The sequence below is a fragment of the Mobula birostris genome, chromosome 5 (genome assembly GCF_030028105.1).
Source record: "Mobula birostris isolate sMobBir1 chromosome 5, sMobBir1.hap1, whole genome shotgun sequence".
Classification (NCBI taxonomy): Eukaryota; Metazoa; Chordata; class Chondrichthyes; order Myliobatiformes; family Myliobatidae; genus Mobula; species Mobula birostris.
The window spans coordinates 12,306,088-12,323,024 of record NC_092374.1 but is presented as its reverse complement, the minus strand read 5'-3'; the positions used below and the strand labels follow the sequence as shown (position 1 = coordinate 12,323,024).

Here is a 16,937-nt window from a genome sequence, read left to right as displayed (position 1 = left end):
AATCCTATCTCCTTTACCATAGCATTGGAGAGGGATAGGACAAGACAAGTAGGAAAGTGTTTAGTTGGAGTAAGGGGAAATATGAGGCTATCAGGCAGGAACTTGGGAGCATAAATTGGAAACAGATATTCACAGGAAAATGTACAGAAGAAACGTGGCAAATGTTCAGGGGATATTTGTGTGGAGTTCTGCATAGGCACGTTCCAATGAGACAGGGAAGTTATGGTAGGGTACAGGAACCGTGGTATACAAAGGCTGTAATAAATCTAGTCAAGAAGAAAAGAAAAGCTTACAAAAGGTTCAGAGAGCTAGGTAATGTTAGAGATCTAGAAGATTATAAGGCTAATAGGAAGGAGCTTAAGAATGAAATTAGGAGAGCCAGAAGGGGCCATGAGGAGGCCTTGGTGGACAGGATTCAGGAAAACCCCAAGGCATTCTACAAGTATGTGAAGAGCAAGAGGATAAGATGTAAGAGAATAGGACCAATCAAGTGTGACAGTGGAAAAGTGTGTATGGAACTGGAGGAGATAGCAGAGGTACTTAATGAATACTTTACTTTAGTATTCACTATGGAAAAGGATCTTAGCGATTGTAGGGATGACTTATAGCGGACTGAAAAGCTTGAGCATGTAGATATTAAGGAAGAGGATGCTGGAGCTTTTGGAAAGCATCAAGTTGGATAACTCACTGGGACCGGATGGGATGTACCCCAGGCTACTATGGGAGATGAGGGAGGAGATTTCTGAGCCTCTGGCGATGATCTTTGCATCATCAATGGAGACGGGAGAGGTTCCAGAGGATTGGAGGGTTGCAGATGTTGTTCCCTTTTTCAAGAAAGGGAGTAGATATAGCCCAGGAAATTATAGATCAGAGAGTCTTACTTCAGTGATTGGTAAGATGATGAAGAAGATCCTGAGAGACAGGATTTATGAACATTTGGAGAGGCATAATATGATTAGGAATAGTCAGCATGGCTTTGCCAAAGGCAGGTCGTGCCTTACGAGCCTGATTGAATTTTTTGAGGATGTGACTAAACACATTGATGAAGGTAGAGCAGTAGATGTAGTGTATATGGATTCAGCAAGGCATTTGATAAGGTACCCATGCAAGGCTTATTGAGAAAGTGAGGAGGCATGGTATCCAAGGGGACATTGCTTTGTGGATCCAGAACTGGCTTTCCCACAGAAGGCAAAGAGTGGTTGTAGACAGATCATACTCTGCATGGAAGTCGGTGACCAGTGGTGTGCCTCAGGGATCTGTTCTGGGACCCCTACTCTTCATGGTTTTTATAAATGACCTGGATGAAGAAGTAGAGGGATGGGTTAGTAAATTTGCTGATGACACAAACGTGGGGGTGTTGTGGATAGTGTGGAGGGTTGTCAGAGGTTACAGTGGGATATTGATAGGATGCAAAACTGGACTGAGAAGCGGCAGATGGAGTTCAGCCCAGATAAGTGTGAGATGGTTCATTTTGGCAGGTCAAATATGATGGCAGAATATAGTATTAATGGTTAAACTCTTGGCAGTGTGGAGAATCAGAGGGATCTTGGGGGTCCGAGTCTATAGGACACTCAAAAGCTGCAGTGCAGGTTGACTCTGTGGTTAAGAAGGTATACGGTGCATTGGCCTTCATCAATCATGGGATTGAGTTTAGGAGCTGAGAGGTAATGTTGCAGCTATATAACACCCTGGTCAGACCCCACTTGGAGTACTGTGCTCAATTCTGGTCGCCTCACTATAGGAAGGATATGGAAACTATAGAAAGGGTGCAGAGGAGATATACAAGGATGTTGCCTGGATTGGGGAGAATGCCTTATGAGAATAGGTTGAGTGAACTCAGCCTTTTCTCTTTGGAGCAACAGAGGATGACAGGTGACCTGATGGAGGTGTATCAGATGATGAGAGGCATTGATCATGTGGATAGTCAGAGGCTTTTTCCCAGGGCTGAAATAGCTAGCACATTAAGACACAGTTTTAAGGTGCTTGGAAGTAGGTACAGAGGAAATGTCAGGGGTAAGTTTTTTTTTTACACAGAAAGTGGTGAGAGCATGGAATGGGCTGCCGGTGACAGTGTTGGAAGCGGATACGATAGGTTCTTTTAATAGACTCCTGGAGAGGTACATGGAGCTTAGAAAAACAGAGGGCTATGGGAACCCTAGGTAAGTTCTAAGGTAAAGGTATGTTCAGCACAGCTTTGTGGGCTAAAGGGCCTGTATGATGCTATAGATTTTCTATGTTTCTATGTTTCAGAGTTGATAGGTTCTTGATTAGTCAGGGCATCAGGGAGAAGGCAGGAGAATGGTGTTGAGAAGAATATTAAATCAGCCATGATAGAACGGCAGAGCAAACTTGATGGGCTGAATGAGCTAATTCTAATTCCACTTCTATGCCTTGTGTCTTAGGGTGGCACACTGACACATTGTATTGCTGGCTTCAGCCACTAACCAGCTTGCGTTGTTGTTTCAGGTTCAACATAGGATTAGTCCAGAAGTTTGCTGATCAAATACTACATCACCTGTTGAAGAAGTCACAAGGCAAAAAGGATCAAGATTCTGACAGAGCTCAACTGAAAATAAAAAGCAGGATGACCAAGCTATTGAAGTATCTGGAAAAAGAGGAAACTATGTAAGCATTATCACAAACAGGAGAAAATCTAACTATGCTGGAAATCCAAAGCAACACAGACAAAATGGTGGAGGAACTGATCGTGGCAGCAGAGCTATGTAAGCGGCTGTTTAACATCTGCCATTCCAAGGATTGGAAGTCTTAGATGATGAAGGGCTCTGCCTGCCAGACAGAACAGTTCACACCGTTGTTTGGAGGGTGATGACATTTTTGTGGAAAAATGCTTGTCTATAAAATGTAACAAAGTTTCTGTTCAAGATTATCCAGAGTGACACTTCTGCCTCCATCATGTCAATCACTTTCAGCTCCCTGGCTCTGATTACCTTTTCTTTCGCTATGGCTGTACAGTCCCTATACACTTCATCCCCCATCAGGAAAGCCTTAAAGGTCTGATGGCGTGTACATTGATTTCTCCAACTTCCAGTAACCTTCCTCTTCCCCATCCCCTCTTCTTCAGTTCCCCAGTCTTACCTCTTCTCTTCTCCTCAGCTGCCCCGGTTCCATTTCTCCCATGGTCCACCCTCCTCTCCTCTCAGATTGCCTTCTTCTCCAGCTCCTTTACCTTTTCCATCTATCATTTCCCAGCTTCTTACTTTATCCCCCCTCACTCACCCACCTGTCTTCACCTTCGAGCTAGTCTTTCTTCCCCTCCCCTCACCTTAATATTCTGGCTCCTTCCGGATTCCTTTCCAGTCCTGACAATGGGTCTCACCCCAAAACGTTGACTGTTTATTCCCCTCCATAGATGCTGCTTGACCTGCTGAGTTCCTTCAGCATTTTGCATGTGTTGCATCAAATTTTGTTTTCTTATTCAGTTCTCTGACTTCAGATTTGAACTGGAAAACTGACTACAAAATTCTAATTCTGTGCTGAGAGAACATCATCTTTGAAAATTAGATATAAATCTGGTAGCTTAGTACCATCCCGGGTTCGGCAGCTCTAAGCTTTAAGTAAATATTTTCTGCATTTCCTTCTCCATTTTTTTCTCCCCTACCCCCATCCCTTGAAAGGACACATCCCTCCAGGAAACAAGCTGAGAAACTACAACAATACAGGACTGAATATGAATTGTTAATCAAGAAGTACCTGGCACTTCAAGAACTCCCTTCGGACTGCACATTTTCCCAGATTTCTGCAGCAGATCAGAAGGTGAGTGGTGATGACACAAGAAAGCAGCATCCATCATTAGGGACCCCATCACCCTAGGGCATGCCGTCTGCTCATTACTACCATAAGGGAAGAGTATAGGAGCCCGAAGACACACACTCTTCTAGCAACAGCTTCTTCCTCTCCGCTATCAGATTTCTGAATGGTCCACAAACCCATGAACACTACCTCAATATATATTTTTCTTTTTCACTCTTTTGCACTACAGTGAATTGAATTGAACTGAGTTTATTATTTACATCCTTCACATACATGAGGAGTAAAAATCTTTACATTATATCTCCATCTAAATGTGCAATTTATAGTAATTTGTAATAAATAATATGTACAATAGGACAATCAATATAACATAGAAATACAGTTGTATCCGCATGAATTAATCAGTCTTATGGTCTGGTGGAAAAAGCTGTCCTGGAGCCTGTTGGTCCTGGCTTTTATACTGTGGTACCGTATCCCGGCTGGTAGCAGCTGGAACACTTTGTGGCTGGGGTGATTCAGGTCCCCAATGATCCTTCGGGCCCCTTTTACACACCTGTCTCTATAAATGTATATACTGTATATATGTAGTGCAAAAGAGTATATACAGTACATGTAAATATGTATATACAGTACATGTAAATTAAATTAAATGTTTTATTGTAATTTAAAGATTTTGTTATGTTTTGCAAGTTTTACTGCTACTGTAAAACAAGATGTTTCAGGACATGTGCCAGTGATATTCTGATTCTGGGTGCATTTGGGACAGGGTCTCTCGTCGACCATGCCATTAGTCATCACAGCACACAGCTTTTTGTTATAGTTATAGGGAATGGGAACTGGTAATGGTAAAGTGGACGGAGGGGGCAACACACACACACACTGCTGAAGGAACTCAGCAGGTCAAGCAGCATCTATGGAATTGAATAAACAGTCGACGTTGCAGGGCAAGACCCTTCTTCCGGATATAGGCTCAGAACAAAGGGATGTCCCATTGGAACTGAGATGATGAGGAATTTCTTTAGACAGAAGGTGGTAAATCTATGGAATTTGTTGCCGCAGAGGGCTATGGAGGCCAAGTCATTGGTTGTGCTTAAGACAGAGTTTGTAAGTTCTTTATTGGTAAAAATGGTTAGGGTTATGGGGGGAAAGTGGGAGGATTGGTATGAAAAATTTAATCAGCCATGATTGAATGGTGGAACAGACTCGATGGGCCAAATGGCCTAATTCTGCTCCTGTGTCTTTTGGTCTTAAGGGTTCACAACTTACTTAATCACTATAAATTGGTCTGGTGTAGCTGGGTAGTAAAGTTGGAAATGAGAGTAGAATAGGTGCCGAGAATGGGAGAGCTCTGACAGCTAGCATAGACTTGATAAGCAAAACATCCTCATTCTATGTTTGTGTCTTTACAGTTCTTGGACAAGGTCTTCCTCCGTATGCGCAACATCCACAACAGTGCCTACTACCAAGAAATGTTGCGTCGAGGGATTGGTTGTCACCACGGCTCCCTGAATCTCAGGCTTCGGAATGCCGTCGAGATGTTGTTCAGGCGCGGCTTTGTCAAGGTGAGGACAGGTTCAAAGCCTCAGGGCCTGGGCCAGGTTTTAATTCATCATTCTCAAGGGCCAAACAATATAGCTTATGACTGTTAAATTGTGTGAGGGGGTGCTTTGTAATAAGAACATGCTTTCTATTACGAGATTGACCGTCTTCACTTCCAAGCATCTCAGATTGGTGAAAGTAACGCATCTGTCACTGCGAGCCACATAATAATATTATCTCAGCCTGAGCCAGAAAAATGTTCAGAGCTCCACAGTGATTAAGTAAGAGCAGTTCCAGAATCATGAGGTTACCTGATAAGGATCATAACATAAGAACATAAGAAATAGGAGCAGGAGTAGCCATCTGGCCTGTCGAGCCTGCTCCGCCATTCAATAAGATCATGGCTGATCTGGCCATGGACTCATCTCCACCTACCTGCCTTTTCCCCATAACCCTTAATTCCCCTACTATGTATAAAAACTGTCCTGGGCCCAGCACATAAGTGCCATTACGAAGAAAAGAGGGTAGCACTTCTACTTCGTCAGAAGTTTGCGAAGATCCAGTATGAAATATGCTAATTAAATTTGCTGATGACACTACACCGATTGGCTTAATCTCAAATAATAATGAGGCAGCCTACAAAGAGTATCGTAAATACAAAATACTCTGCAGATACTGGGGTCAAAGCAACACACACAACACGCTGGAGGAACTCAACTGCTCCCCCACCCCTTTATCTTTCCCCTTACTGGTTTTTCACCTGGAACCTACCAGCCTTCTCCTTCCCACTCTCCCCTTCTTTATAGGGCCTCTGCCCCTTCCTTCTACAGTCCTGACGAAGGGTTCTGGCCTGAAACGTCGACTCATCGTTTCCACGGATGCTGCCCAACCTGCTGAGTTCCTCCAGTGTGTTGTGTGTGTTGCTACAGAGAGGAAGTCATCACCCTGACACAGTGGTGTCAAGAAAACAGCCTCTTCTTCAATGTCGCAAAAACAGAGGAACTGGTTGTGGAATACAGGAGGAATGGAGACAGGCTAACCCCTATAGACATCAATGAATCTGGGGTGAACAGCTTTAAGTTCCTTGGCATAAACCTCACAGAGGATCTCACGTGGTCTGTACATACTGGCTGTGCGGTGAAAAAAGAACAACAGCGCTTCTTTCACCTCAGACGGTTGAAGAAGTTTGGTATGGGCCCCCAAATTCTAAGAACTTGCTATAGGGGCACGATTGCGGGCATCCTGACTGGCTGCATCTCTGCCTGGTATGGGAACTGTGATCACAGGACTCTGCAGAGAGTGGTGCAGACAACCTAGCGCATCTGTAGATGTGAATTTCCCACTATTCAGGACATTTACAAAGTCAGGTGTGTAAAAGGCACCCGAAGGATCATTGGAGACCTGAGTCACCCCAACCACAGACTGTTCCAGCTGCTACCATCGGGGAAATAGTACCCAGCATAAAGCCAGGACCAACAGGCTCCGGGACAGCTTCTTCTACCAGGCCATCAGACTGCTTAATTCATGCTGATGCAATTGTCTTTCTATGTTATATTGACTGTCCTGTTGTACATACTATTTATAATAAATTACTATAATTGCACATTGCACATTTAGACAGAGACGTAACGTAAAGATTCTTATTCCTCATGTATGTGAAGGTTGTAAGTAATAAAGTCAATTCAATTCAGATCTAAAACTTTGACAAAGCTCTGTAGATGTGTGGTGGACAGTATACATCATGGTTGCATCATGGCCTGGTATGGAAACGCCAGTGCCCTTGAACAGAAAATCCTACAAAAAGTAGTGGATGCGGCCCAGTCCATCACGGGTAAAGCCCTTCCCACCACTGAGAACATCTACACGGAGCGTTGTTGCAGGAAAGCAGCATCCATCATCAGGGATCCCCACCACCCAGATCATGCTCTCTTCTAGACACTGCCATTGAAGGAGGTACAGGAGCCTTGGTTCCCACACCACCAGGTTCAAGAACAGTTATTACCCCTCAACTATCAGGCTCTTGAACCAGAGGGGATAACTTCACTCACCCCATCACTGAAGTGTTCCCACAACATATGGGCTCACTTTCAAGGACTCTTTTTCTCGATTTTCATTGTCTGTTTTTTTGTTTATTTATTTATTTTGTGTTTGCATAGTTTGTTGTCTTTTGCACACTGTTTTTGTCAGTCATGTTGGGTGCTGTCTTTCATTAATTCTGTAGTATTTCTTGGACTTACTGTGTATGCCTGCAAGAAAATAAATGTCAGTGTTGTGTATGGGGACATATATGTAGTTTGATAATAACTTTTACTTTGAACTTTAAATCTACCTACAGGAAAGACATCAATAAGATTGAAAGAGTACAGAGAAAATTTATGATATGTTGCAGATGTTGCCAGGACTTGAGAATCTGAGTTACAGGGAATGATTGAATAGGTTAGGGCTTTAGACCCTGGACGTCCCTTATCGTTGTTCTCGATGAGAGTGGTAGTGAGGATAAGCTCCCACTACCTATTAAATGTGCATCTCAAATGGCCTCTGACAACCAAGTCCAGCTCCTGGCATCACATGTGACTATGTAAGAAGTTTGTTGGTCTTCCTCGTGTGTGTGTGTGTGTGTGTGTGTGTGTGTATGTGTGTGTTTCCTCTGGGTAATCTTGTTTGCTCCCACAGTCCAAAGATATGCCAATTAGTAGGTTAATTGGTCATTGTAAGTTGACCTGTTAAATAGGTGGGCTGACGGGTGGTGCAGCTCATTGGACTGGAAAGGGTCTATTCCATGTTGTATCGCTAAATAAATAAAATTATGAAGGGCACAGATACAATAAATGCAAGCAGCTTTTTCAATTGTGATTGGATGAGACTAGAACTGGAGGTCATGGGTTAAGGGTGAAAGGTGAAATATTTAATGGGAACCTGAGATGCAACTTCCTCACTCAGAGGGTGATACAAATGTGGAGCAAGCTGCCAGCAGGAGTGGTAGATGTGGGTTTAATTGCAACATTTAAGAGAAGTTTGGATAAGTACATGGATAGGAGGGCGATGGTCCGGGTGCGGGTCGATGGGACCAGGCAGAATAACAGTTCTGCATGTACTAGATGGGCTGAATGGCCTGTTTCTGTGCTTTAGTGCTCTATGATCTATGACTCTGACAGAGCCACTGGTCTACACTGTCGACTGGTACAGTGAGAGTTGGCTGCATCTCAGACAAAGAGTTTCTAGCAGCATCACAGACAGAGGACATTCAGCCATTGATCTTGTGCTGGCTTTTGGTCGAGTCATTCCTTCAGTCCCTTTCCTATAAAAAAGTTTAAAGTTCAAATACATACAGTATATGTCCAACTTTGAGATTTATCTTCCTGCAGGCACTTACAGGGAAAAATACAATAGAATTTAATGAAAAACTAAACAGGCAGTGTCTTATAAACATCCAATATGCAAATAACCAATTTCCCCCGGGATCAGTAAAGTATGACTATGACTATGACTAAATAAAAATACTACTGAGAACATGATAAGCACAAGAGATTCCGTAGATGCTGGAAATCCAGATTAACACACAAAAACTGCTGGAGAAGCAGATCAGGCTTAGAAAGGAGTAAAGAGTCGATGTGTTGGGCTGAGATCGTTCACTGAGAACATGAGTTGAAAAGAGGGTTTGTAGGTTGTGGAATGAGTTCAGTGCTGGGGTGAGTGAAGTTATCCCCTCTGGTTCAGGAGCCTGATGGTTGAGGGGTGAAAACTGTTCCTGAACCAGGTGGTGTGGGGCCGAAGACTCCTGTACCTTCAGTCGGGTAGCAGCAGTGGCAAGAGGGGGCACGTCCTGGATGGTAGGGTGGTGGGGTCCTTGATAGTGGATGCTGCTTCTTTGTGGCAGCACTCCTTGGAGATGTGCTCAGAGGTGGAGAACGTGGAACTGTATAACACAGGAATAGGCCTGCTGGCCCTCGACGTCTGTGGCAAACAAGATACCAAGTTAAATTAAATCTCTTCTGCCTAAACATGATCCATTTCTCACCATTCCCTGTACAAGCATGCCTATCTAACAGCCTCTTAAACACCAGCATCGTGTCTGCTGTCACCACCAGCCCTGGCAACCAGACCCAAGCACCTAGCACTCTATAAAAACCTTGTCCCACACATCTCCTTTAAACATCCTGCTTCTCACCTAGAGCCATGTACCAAGAAGCACTGTTCATTGTATCAGTAGAGTGATAGAACACAGAACACTACAGCACAGTATAACCCTTTTGCCGCACGATATTGTGCTAACCTTTTAACTTACTCTAACATCAGTCTAACCCTTCCCACCTGCATAAACCTCCATTTCTCTTTCATCCATGAGTCTATCTAAGAGTTCATTAAATGCCCCTAATGTATCTGCCTCTGTTACCAACGTTAACAGTGCATTCCACGTGTTCACCACTCTCTGTGTAAAAACCTTACCTCGGTATTCCCCCATACTTGCCACCAATCACCTTAAAATTATGACCCCTTCACCCTGGGAGAATGTTTCCAGTAATAATAATAATGAGCATGGGTAATTATTAATGTTAGGTACTGTTTCATTTGTTATTGGGAATATTTCAGATTCAGATTATTTATCACATCTACATGAAAACATGCAATGAAATGCATCTTTTGTATTAACAACCAGCATACCCAAGGATGTGCTGGGGGCAGCCCACAACTGTTGCCATGTATTCCAGCACCAACGTAGCATGCCCACAATGTTCAGCAGAGCAACACAAGCAGCTATAACTGCAAAAGACAAGCCTGTTTCCCATCCCTCCCACCTTTACACACAATCGGACAAGGCTCCAATCACATGACAGGCTGCCTTCGGGTCTCCAGTCCTTGCCTCTAAATTCTCGCTCTTGCATTAGCCTCCAACTTCCGACTACACCCCAGGATGCCTAACAGGGGTTTGAATTTTGGACGTGCACAGACATCTGACTCCAGTGACCTAGGCCCCTCATGACTCCTTCGGGCCTCTGCTTTCAGTCTTTGACCTACATAGAACATAGAACATAGAATAGTACAGCACAGTACAGGCCCTTCAGCCCACAGTGTTGTGCCGACCCTCAAACCCTGCCTCCCATATAACCCCTCACCTGAAATTTCTCCATATACCTGTCTAGTAGTCTCTTAAACTTCATGAGTGTATCTGCCTCCACCACTGACTCAGGCAGTGCATTCCACGCACCAACCACTCTCTGAGTAAAAAACCTTCCTCTGATATCCCCCTTGAACTTCCCACCCCTTACCTTAAAGCCATGTCCTCCTGTATTGAGCAGTGATGCCCTGGGTGAGGCGCTGGCTATCCACTCTATCTATTCCTCCTATTATCTTGTACACCTCTATCATGTCTCCTCTCATCCTCCTTCTCTCCAAAGAGTAAAGCCCTAGCTCCCTTAATCTCTGATCATAATGCATACTCTCTAAACCGGGCAGCATCCTGGTAAATCTCCTCTGTACCCTTTCCAATGCTTCCACATCCTTCCTATAGTGAGGCGACCAGAACTGGACCCAGTACTCCAAGTGCGGCCGAACCAGAGTTTTATAGAGCTGCATCATTACATTGCGACTCTTAAACTCTATCCCTCGACTTATGAAAGCTAACACCCCATAAGCTTTCTTAACTACCCTATCTACCTGTGAGGCAACTTTCAGAGATCTGTGGACATGTACCCCCAGATCCCTCTGCTCCTCCACACTCCTCCTGCCATTTACTTTGTACTCTGCCTTGGAGTTTGTCCTTCCAAAGTGTACCACCTCACACTTCTCTGGGTTGAACTCCATCTGCCACTTCTCAGCCCACTCCTGCATCCTATCAATGTCTCTCTGCAACCTTCGACAATCCTCTACACAATCTTCAACACCACCAACCTTTATGTCGTCTGCAAACTTGCCAACCCACCCTTCTACCCCGACATCCAGGTTGTTAATAAAAATCACAAAAAGTAGAGGTCCCAGAACAGATCCTTGTGGGACACCACTAGCCACAATCCTCCAATCTGAATGTACTCCCTCCACCACGACCCTCTGCCAAGCCAGTTCTGAATCCACCTGGCCAAACTTCCCTGGATCCCATGCCTTCTGACTTTCTGAATAAGCCTCCCGTGTAGAACCTTGTCAAATGCCTTACTAAAATCCATGTAGATCATATTCACTGCACTACCCTCATCTATATACCTTGTCACCTTCTCAAAGAACTCTATCAGACTTGTTAGACACGATCTGCCCTTCACAAAGCCATGCTGACTGTCCCTGATCAGACCCTGATTTGCTAAATGCCCATAGATCCTATCTCTAAGAATCTTTTCCAACAGCTTCCCACCACAGATGTAAGGCTCACTGGTCTATAATTACCCGGACTATCCCTACTACCTTTTTTTGAACAAGGGGACAACATTCACCTCTCTCCAATCCTCCGGTACCATTCCCGTGGACAATGAGGACATAAAGGTCTGAGCCAGAAGCTCAGCAATCTCTTCCCTCACCTCGTGGAGCAGGCTGGAGAATATTCCATCAGGCCCCGGGGACTTATCCGTCCTAATGTATTTTAACAACTCCAACACCTCCTCTCCCTTAACATGCTCCAGAACCTTGCCCTTACCTTCAGCCTTGCCCTCTGAACTTCCATTTGACCTTAAAGCTTCCATTTCCAGGCTCACACAGACCTCCGACCCCAATGAACTGGAAGTGGTGGGTGGGGTCAGCCATTGTACACATGTAGTTGTTAAGTCATAATTGTCAACACAGTAAGTGCACAGATACTCTCTTGCACCGAACAAAGTGGCTACTGAGTGTATATTCATGATCCTCTGCTGCTGTACCCAGTGCACTTCAGGCTTCAATGTGTTGTGAATTCAGAGATGTTCTTCTGCACACCATTGTTGTAATGCAGTTACTGTTGCCTTCCTGTCATCTTGAACCAGTCTGGCCATTCTCCTCTGACCTCTCATATCAACAAGACATTTTTGCCAAAAGAACTGCAGCTCACAGAATGTTTTTTTGTTTATTTTCTTGCACTGTAAACTCTAGAGACTGTTGTGCATGAAAATCACGGGAGATCAGCAGTGTTTGAGATACCCAAACTACCTTGTCTAACACTAACAATTATTCCACAGTCAAAGTCACATAGATCACATTTCTTCCCCATTCTGATGTCAACAACTGAACCTCTTGACCACGTCTGTGTGCTTACTGACACGATTGTCTGATTGGATATCTGCATTAACAAACAGGTGTACAAGTGTACCTAATAAGTGGCCACTGAATGTGTGTATGATGACGATTATCAATGGCAGAGTCTTACAAAGAACAGGGCAACAGCTTGTAGAAGAAGAACTATGGAGGCAAAATGGGGACCTACCCCTTACCCATCCCTTACCCCGAGAGCAGAGTAGGAAGTGCTTTAGATCAACGTGTGATGAGCACGTTCACTCAACTCATTAATTCCCTGTTTCCTTTCAGGTCATCAGCTCCACATCAACTCTGGCTCTGGGAATCAACATGCCTTGCAAGACTGTTGTTTTTCTCGAAGATTCAGTCCACCTGGACTCTCTCAACTACAGACAGGTAGTGGAAAAGTGGCACTGTTTGAGCAGCAAACCTGATTCCAAAGTCCAGAGTCTGGGCAGGGTCTGGCAGGTAGAGAACAACATTGGTAAATCAGTCATCCACTTTGGAAGGAAAAATAGAAGATCCGATAATTACTGGAATGGTGAAAGCTTGCAGCATGCTGATGTGCAGAGGGACTTGGGAATGTTTGTGCATGAACCACAAAGGTTGGTGTGAAGGAGCAACAGGTTATCAAGAAGGCGAATGGAATGTTGGCCTTTATTGCTGTCGACATAGAATTTAAGAGCTGGAAGGTTATGTTGCCACTGCACAAGGTGCTAGTGAGGCTGCATCTGGAGTATTGTGAGAGCAGTTCTGGTCTCCTTACTTAAGGAAAGATACACTGGCTTTGGAGGCAGTGCAGAGGTTGATTCCAGAGATGAAGAGGTTAACCTCTGAGGAGAGATTGAGTCACCTGGAACTATATTGAGTGGATTTCAGCAGAATGAGAGGGAATCTGATAGAAACATATAAAATTATGAAAGGGATAGATTGGACAGAGACAAGGAAGTTGTTTCCACTGGTAAGTGTGACTAGAACCAGAGGACATACCCTCAATATTCAGAGGAATAGCTGTAAGATGGAGACGAGGAGAAATTGCTTTTCCCTGAGAATAGTGAATCTGTGGAATTCTCTGCCCAGGAAAGCAGTAGAGGCTACCTCATTGAATATCATTAAGACAGAGTTAGATCGATTTCTGCATAGCAGGGCAGTAACTGTTATGGGCTGTTACGTACCCCGTAACTGGGTTGCCAAACCAGCAGAAATGGATCACTCAGTTGGAGTCTGGATTACTAGAACTAAGAAAGTTTTATTAAAGAAACAAGCAACACAGTGATTGAAAGGATAATAAATGCAACAGTTCAGCAATGATAAACATACATGTGCACAGAATTAAGATAACAGCATCAATCAAGCTCTATCGTTGTCTAGGGGTAAATGACCAATTTCAAAGTGACACAAAAGTCCAGTTCGATTTAATAGTTCAGTTCGCAGTAATCGTTGCCATGGCGATGGACAACGTGGGGGGAGGGAGAGAGAGAAAACGACTGATCATTCAGAAACGGCTTCCACTCACAGACCAGCGATATTGCTCACAAGCAGTTTCGGGCGGGTCCTTTGTGATGTCACCTGAGGTCACCAACTGTGACCCCTCCTCCAGATGCGGTCGATCCTCTGCAGTGAACCCGGCACCCAAACGAGGGTGGATACACACCGGGTTCCCGCTGATCGTACCTTTCCACCCTGTGCGTTTAAGGTCCAGTACTTCCCACCGACTCGTGAGAGGCGCACCGCTTCCAGGGTCTCATTACCTCGGGTGTCGTGTGTGTCCTGCCTTAGCGAACCTGTCCCTTTTTATTCCTCTGCTGGGGTATCGCCTGTCCATCACTTCAAACAGTTCAGGGTTCAAAGGGGGAGCCGCTCTAGACAGCTCTCTCTCCCGCCCCTTCATTACACATCTCCAGATGCTGCTTCATTGTTCCTTATCTCTCCTTCCCCTGAGGACAGGTGGCAGACCAACTGCTGATCTCACAGGACAGCTAACATCTATGTGTATTCTTGTCACAGGGAAAAGGCAGGCAGGCAGAGCTGAGTCCATGGTCAGATCAGCTATAATTTTATTGAATAGCAGAGTAGAGAAATGGCTAGCTCCTGCTCCTATTTCTCAAGTTCCTCTCCAAGTTGAGTTTATTGTCAAATGCACAAGTACGTCTGTGCACAGGTGCAGTAAACAACTTGCTTTCAGCAGCATCACCATCACAGAACCAGAGACACTATGTTCACAAGAAAAGACATCATTTAAAAATAAATTATAAACAATTCGAACAAAAAGAATAAAGCCCATTGTCAAACCAAGTCAAGTCAACTTTATTGTCATTTAACTATATACATGTAAACTGCCAAACGAGACAACGTTTCTCCAGAGCAGGATGTAAAGCACAGTAGCACACATAACACACATATAACACATAGTAATTAAGAGTTAAACCTACAAATGAATGTCACATAGATGAACAAAGCAAAGTGCATAAATTGAAGCAACACACATCAAAGTTGCTGGTGAACGCAGCAGGCCAGGCAGCATCTGTAGGAAGAGGTGCAGTCGACGTTTCAGGCCAAGACCCTTCGTCAGGACTAACTGAAGGAACAGTGAGTAAGGGATTTGAAAGTTGGAGGGGGAGGGGGAGATCCAAATGATAGGAGAAGGCAGGAGGGGGAGGGATGGAGCCAAGAGCTGGACTGGTGATTGGCAAAAGGGGATACGAGAGGATCATGGGACAGGAGGTCCGGGAAGAAAGACGGGGGGGGGGGAACCCAGAGGATGGGCAAGAGGTATATTCAGAGGGACAGAGGGAGAAAAAGGAGAGTGAGAGAAAGAATGTGTGCATAAAAATAAGTAACAGATGGGATACGAGGGGGAGGTGGGGCCTTAGCGGAAGTTAGAGAAGTCGATGTTCATGCCATCAGGTTGGAGGCTACCCAGACGGAATATAAGGTGTTGTTCCTCCAACCTGAGTGTGGCTTCATCTTTACAGTAGAGGAGGCCGTGGATGGACATGTCAGAATGGGAATGGGATGTGGAACTAAAATGTGTGGCCACTGGGAGATCCTGCTTTCTCTGGCAGACAGAGCGTAGATGTTCAGCAAAGCGGTCTCCCAGTCTGCGTCGGGTCTCGCCAATATATAAAAGGCCACATCAGGAGCACCGGACACAGTATATCGCCCCAGTCGACTCACAGGTGAAGTGTTGCCTCACCTGGAAGGACTGTTTGGGGCCCTGAATGGTGGTAAGGGAGGAAGTGTAAGGGCATGTGCAGCACTTGTTCCGCTTACACGGATAAGTGCCAGGAGGGAGATCAGTGGGGAGGGATGGGGGGGACGAATGGACAAGGGAGTTGTGTAGGGAGCGATCCCTGCGGAATGCAGAGGGCGGGGGAGGGAAAGATGTGCTTAGTGGTGGGATCCCGTTGGAGGTGGCGGAAGTTACAGAGAATAAGATGTTGGACCTGGAGGCTGGTGGGGTGGTAGGTGAGGACCAGGGGAACCCTATTCCTAGTGGGGTGGCGAGAGGATGGAGTGAAAGCAGATGTACGTGAAATGGGGGAGATGCATTTAAGAGCAGAGTTGATAGTGGAGGAAGGGAAGCCCCTTTCTTTAAAAAATGAAGACATCTCCCTCGTCCTAAAATGAAAAGCCTCATCCTGAGAGCAGATGCGGCGGAGACTTCCCTTCCTCCACTATCAACTCTGCTCTTAAACGCATCTCCCCCATTTCACGTACATCTGCTCTCACTCCATCCTCTCGCCACCCCACTAGGAATAGGGTTCCCCTGGTCCTCACCTACCACCCCACCAGCCTCCGGGTCCAACATATTATTCTCCGTAACTTCCGCCACCTCCAACGGGATCCCACCACTAAGCACATCTTTCCCTCCGCCCTCTCTCTGCATTCCGCAGGGATCGCTCCCTACACAACTCCCTTGTCCATTCGTCCCCCCCATCCCTCCCCACTGATCTCCCTCCTGGCACTTATCCGTGTAAGCGGAACAAGTGCTACACATGCCCTTACACTTCCTCCCTTACCACCATTCAGGGCCCCAAACAGTCCTTCCAGGTGAGGCAACACTTCACCTGTGAGTCGACTGGGGCGATATACTGTGTCCGGTGCTCCCGATGTGGCCTTTTATATATTGGCGAGACCCGACGCAGACTGGGAGACCGCTTTGCTGAACATCTACGCTCTGTCCGCCAGCGAAAGCAGGATCTCCCAGTGGCCACACATTTTAATTCCACGTCCCATTCCCATTCTGACATGTCTATCCACGGCCTCCTCTACTGTAAAGATGAAGCCACACTCAGGTTGGAGGAACAACACCTTATATTCCGTCTGGGTAGCCTCCAACCTGATGGCATGAACATTGACTTCTCTAACTTCCGCTAAGGCCCCACCTCCCCCTCGTATCCCATCTGTTACTCATTTTTATGCACACATTCTTTCTC

The 16,937-nt window shown here is 45.4% G+C and overlaps 1 protein-coding gene across 3 annotated transcripts in view; it reads left to right on the top strand.

Moving 5' to 3' along the window:
- Positions 1 to 16,937, top strand: part of LOC140197548 (probable ATP-dependent RNA helicase DDX60) — a 171,740-nt gene that overhangs the window by 105,366 nt on the left and 49,437 nt on the right. For all 3 annotated transcript variants that reach the window (XM_072257624.1, XM_072257623.1, XM_072257622.1), the window contains 4 exons: positions 2,467 to 2,625; positions 3,636 to 3,774; positions 5,181 to 5,333; positions 12,790 to 12,894. In XM_072257624.1, the coding sequence (XP_072113725.1) occupies positions 2,467 to 2,625; positions 3,636 to 3,774; positions 5,181 to 5,333; positions 12,790 to 12,894 (556 nt within the window). The remainder of the gene's footprint in view (positions 1 to 2,466; positions 2,626 to 3,635; positions 3,775 to 5,180; positions 5,334 to 12,789; positions 12,895 to 16,937) is intronic.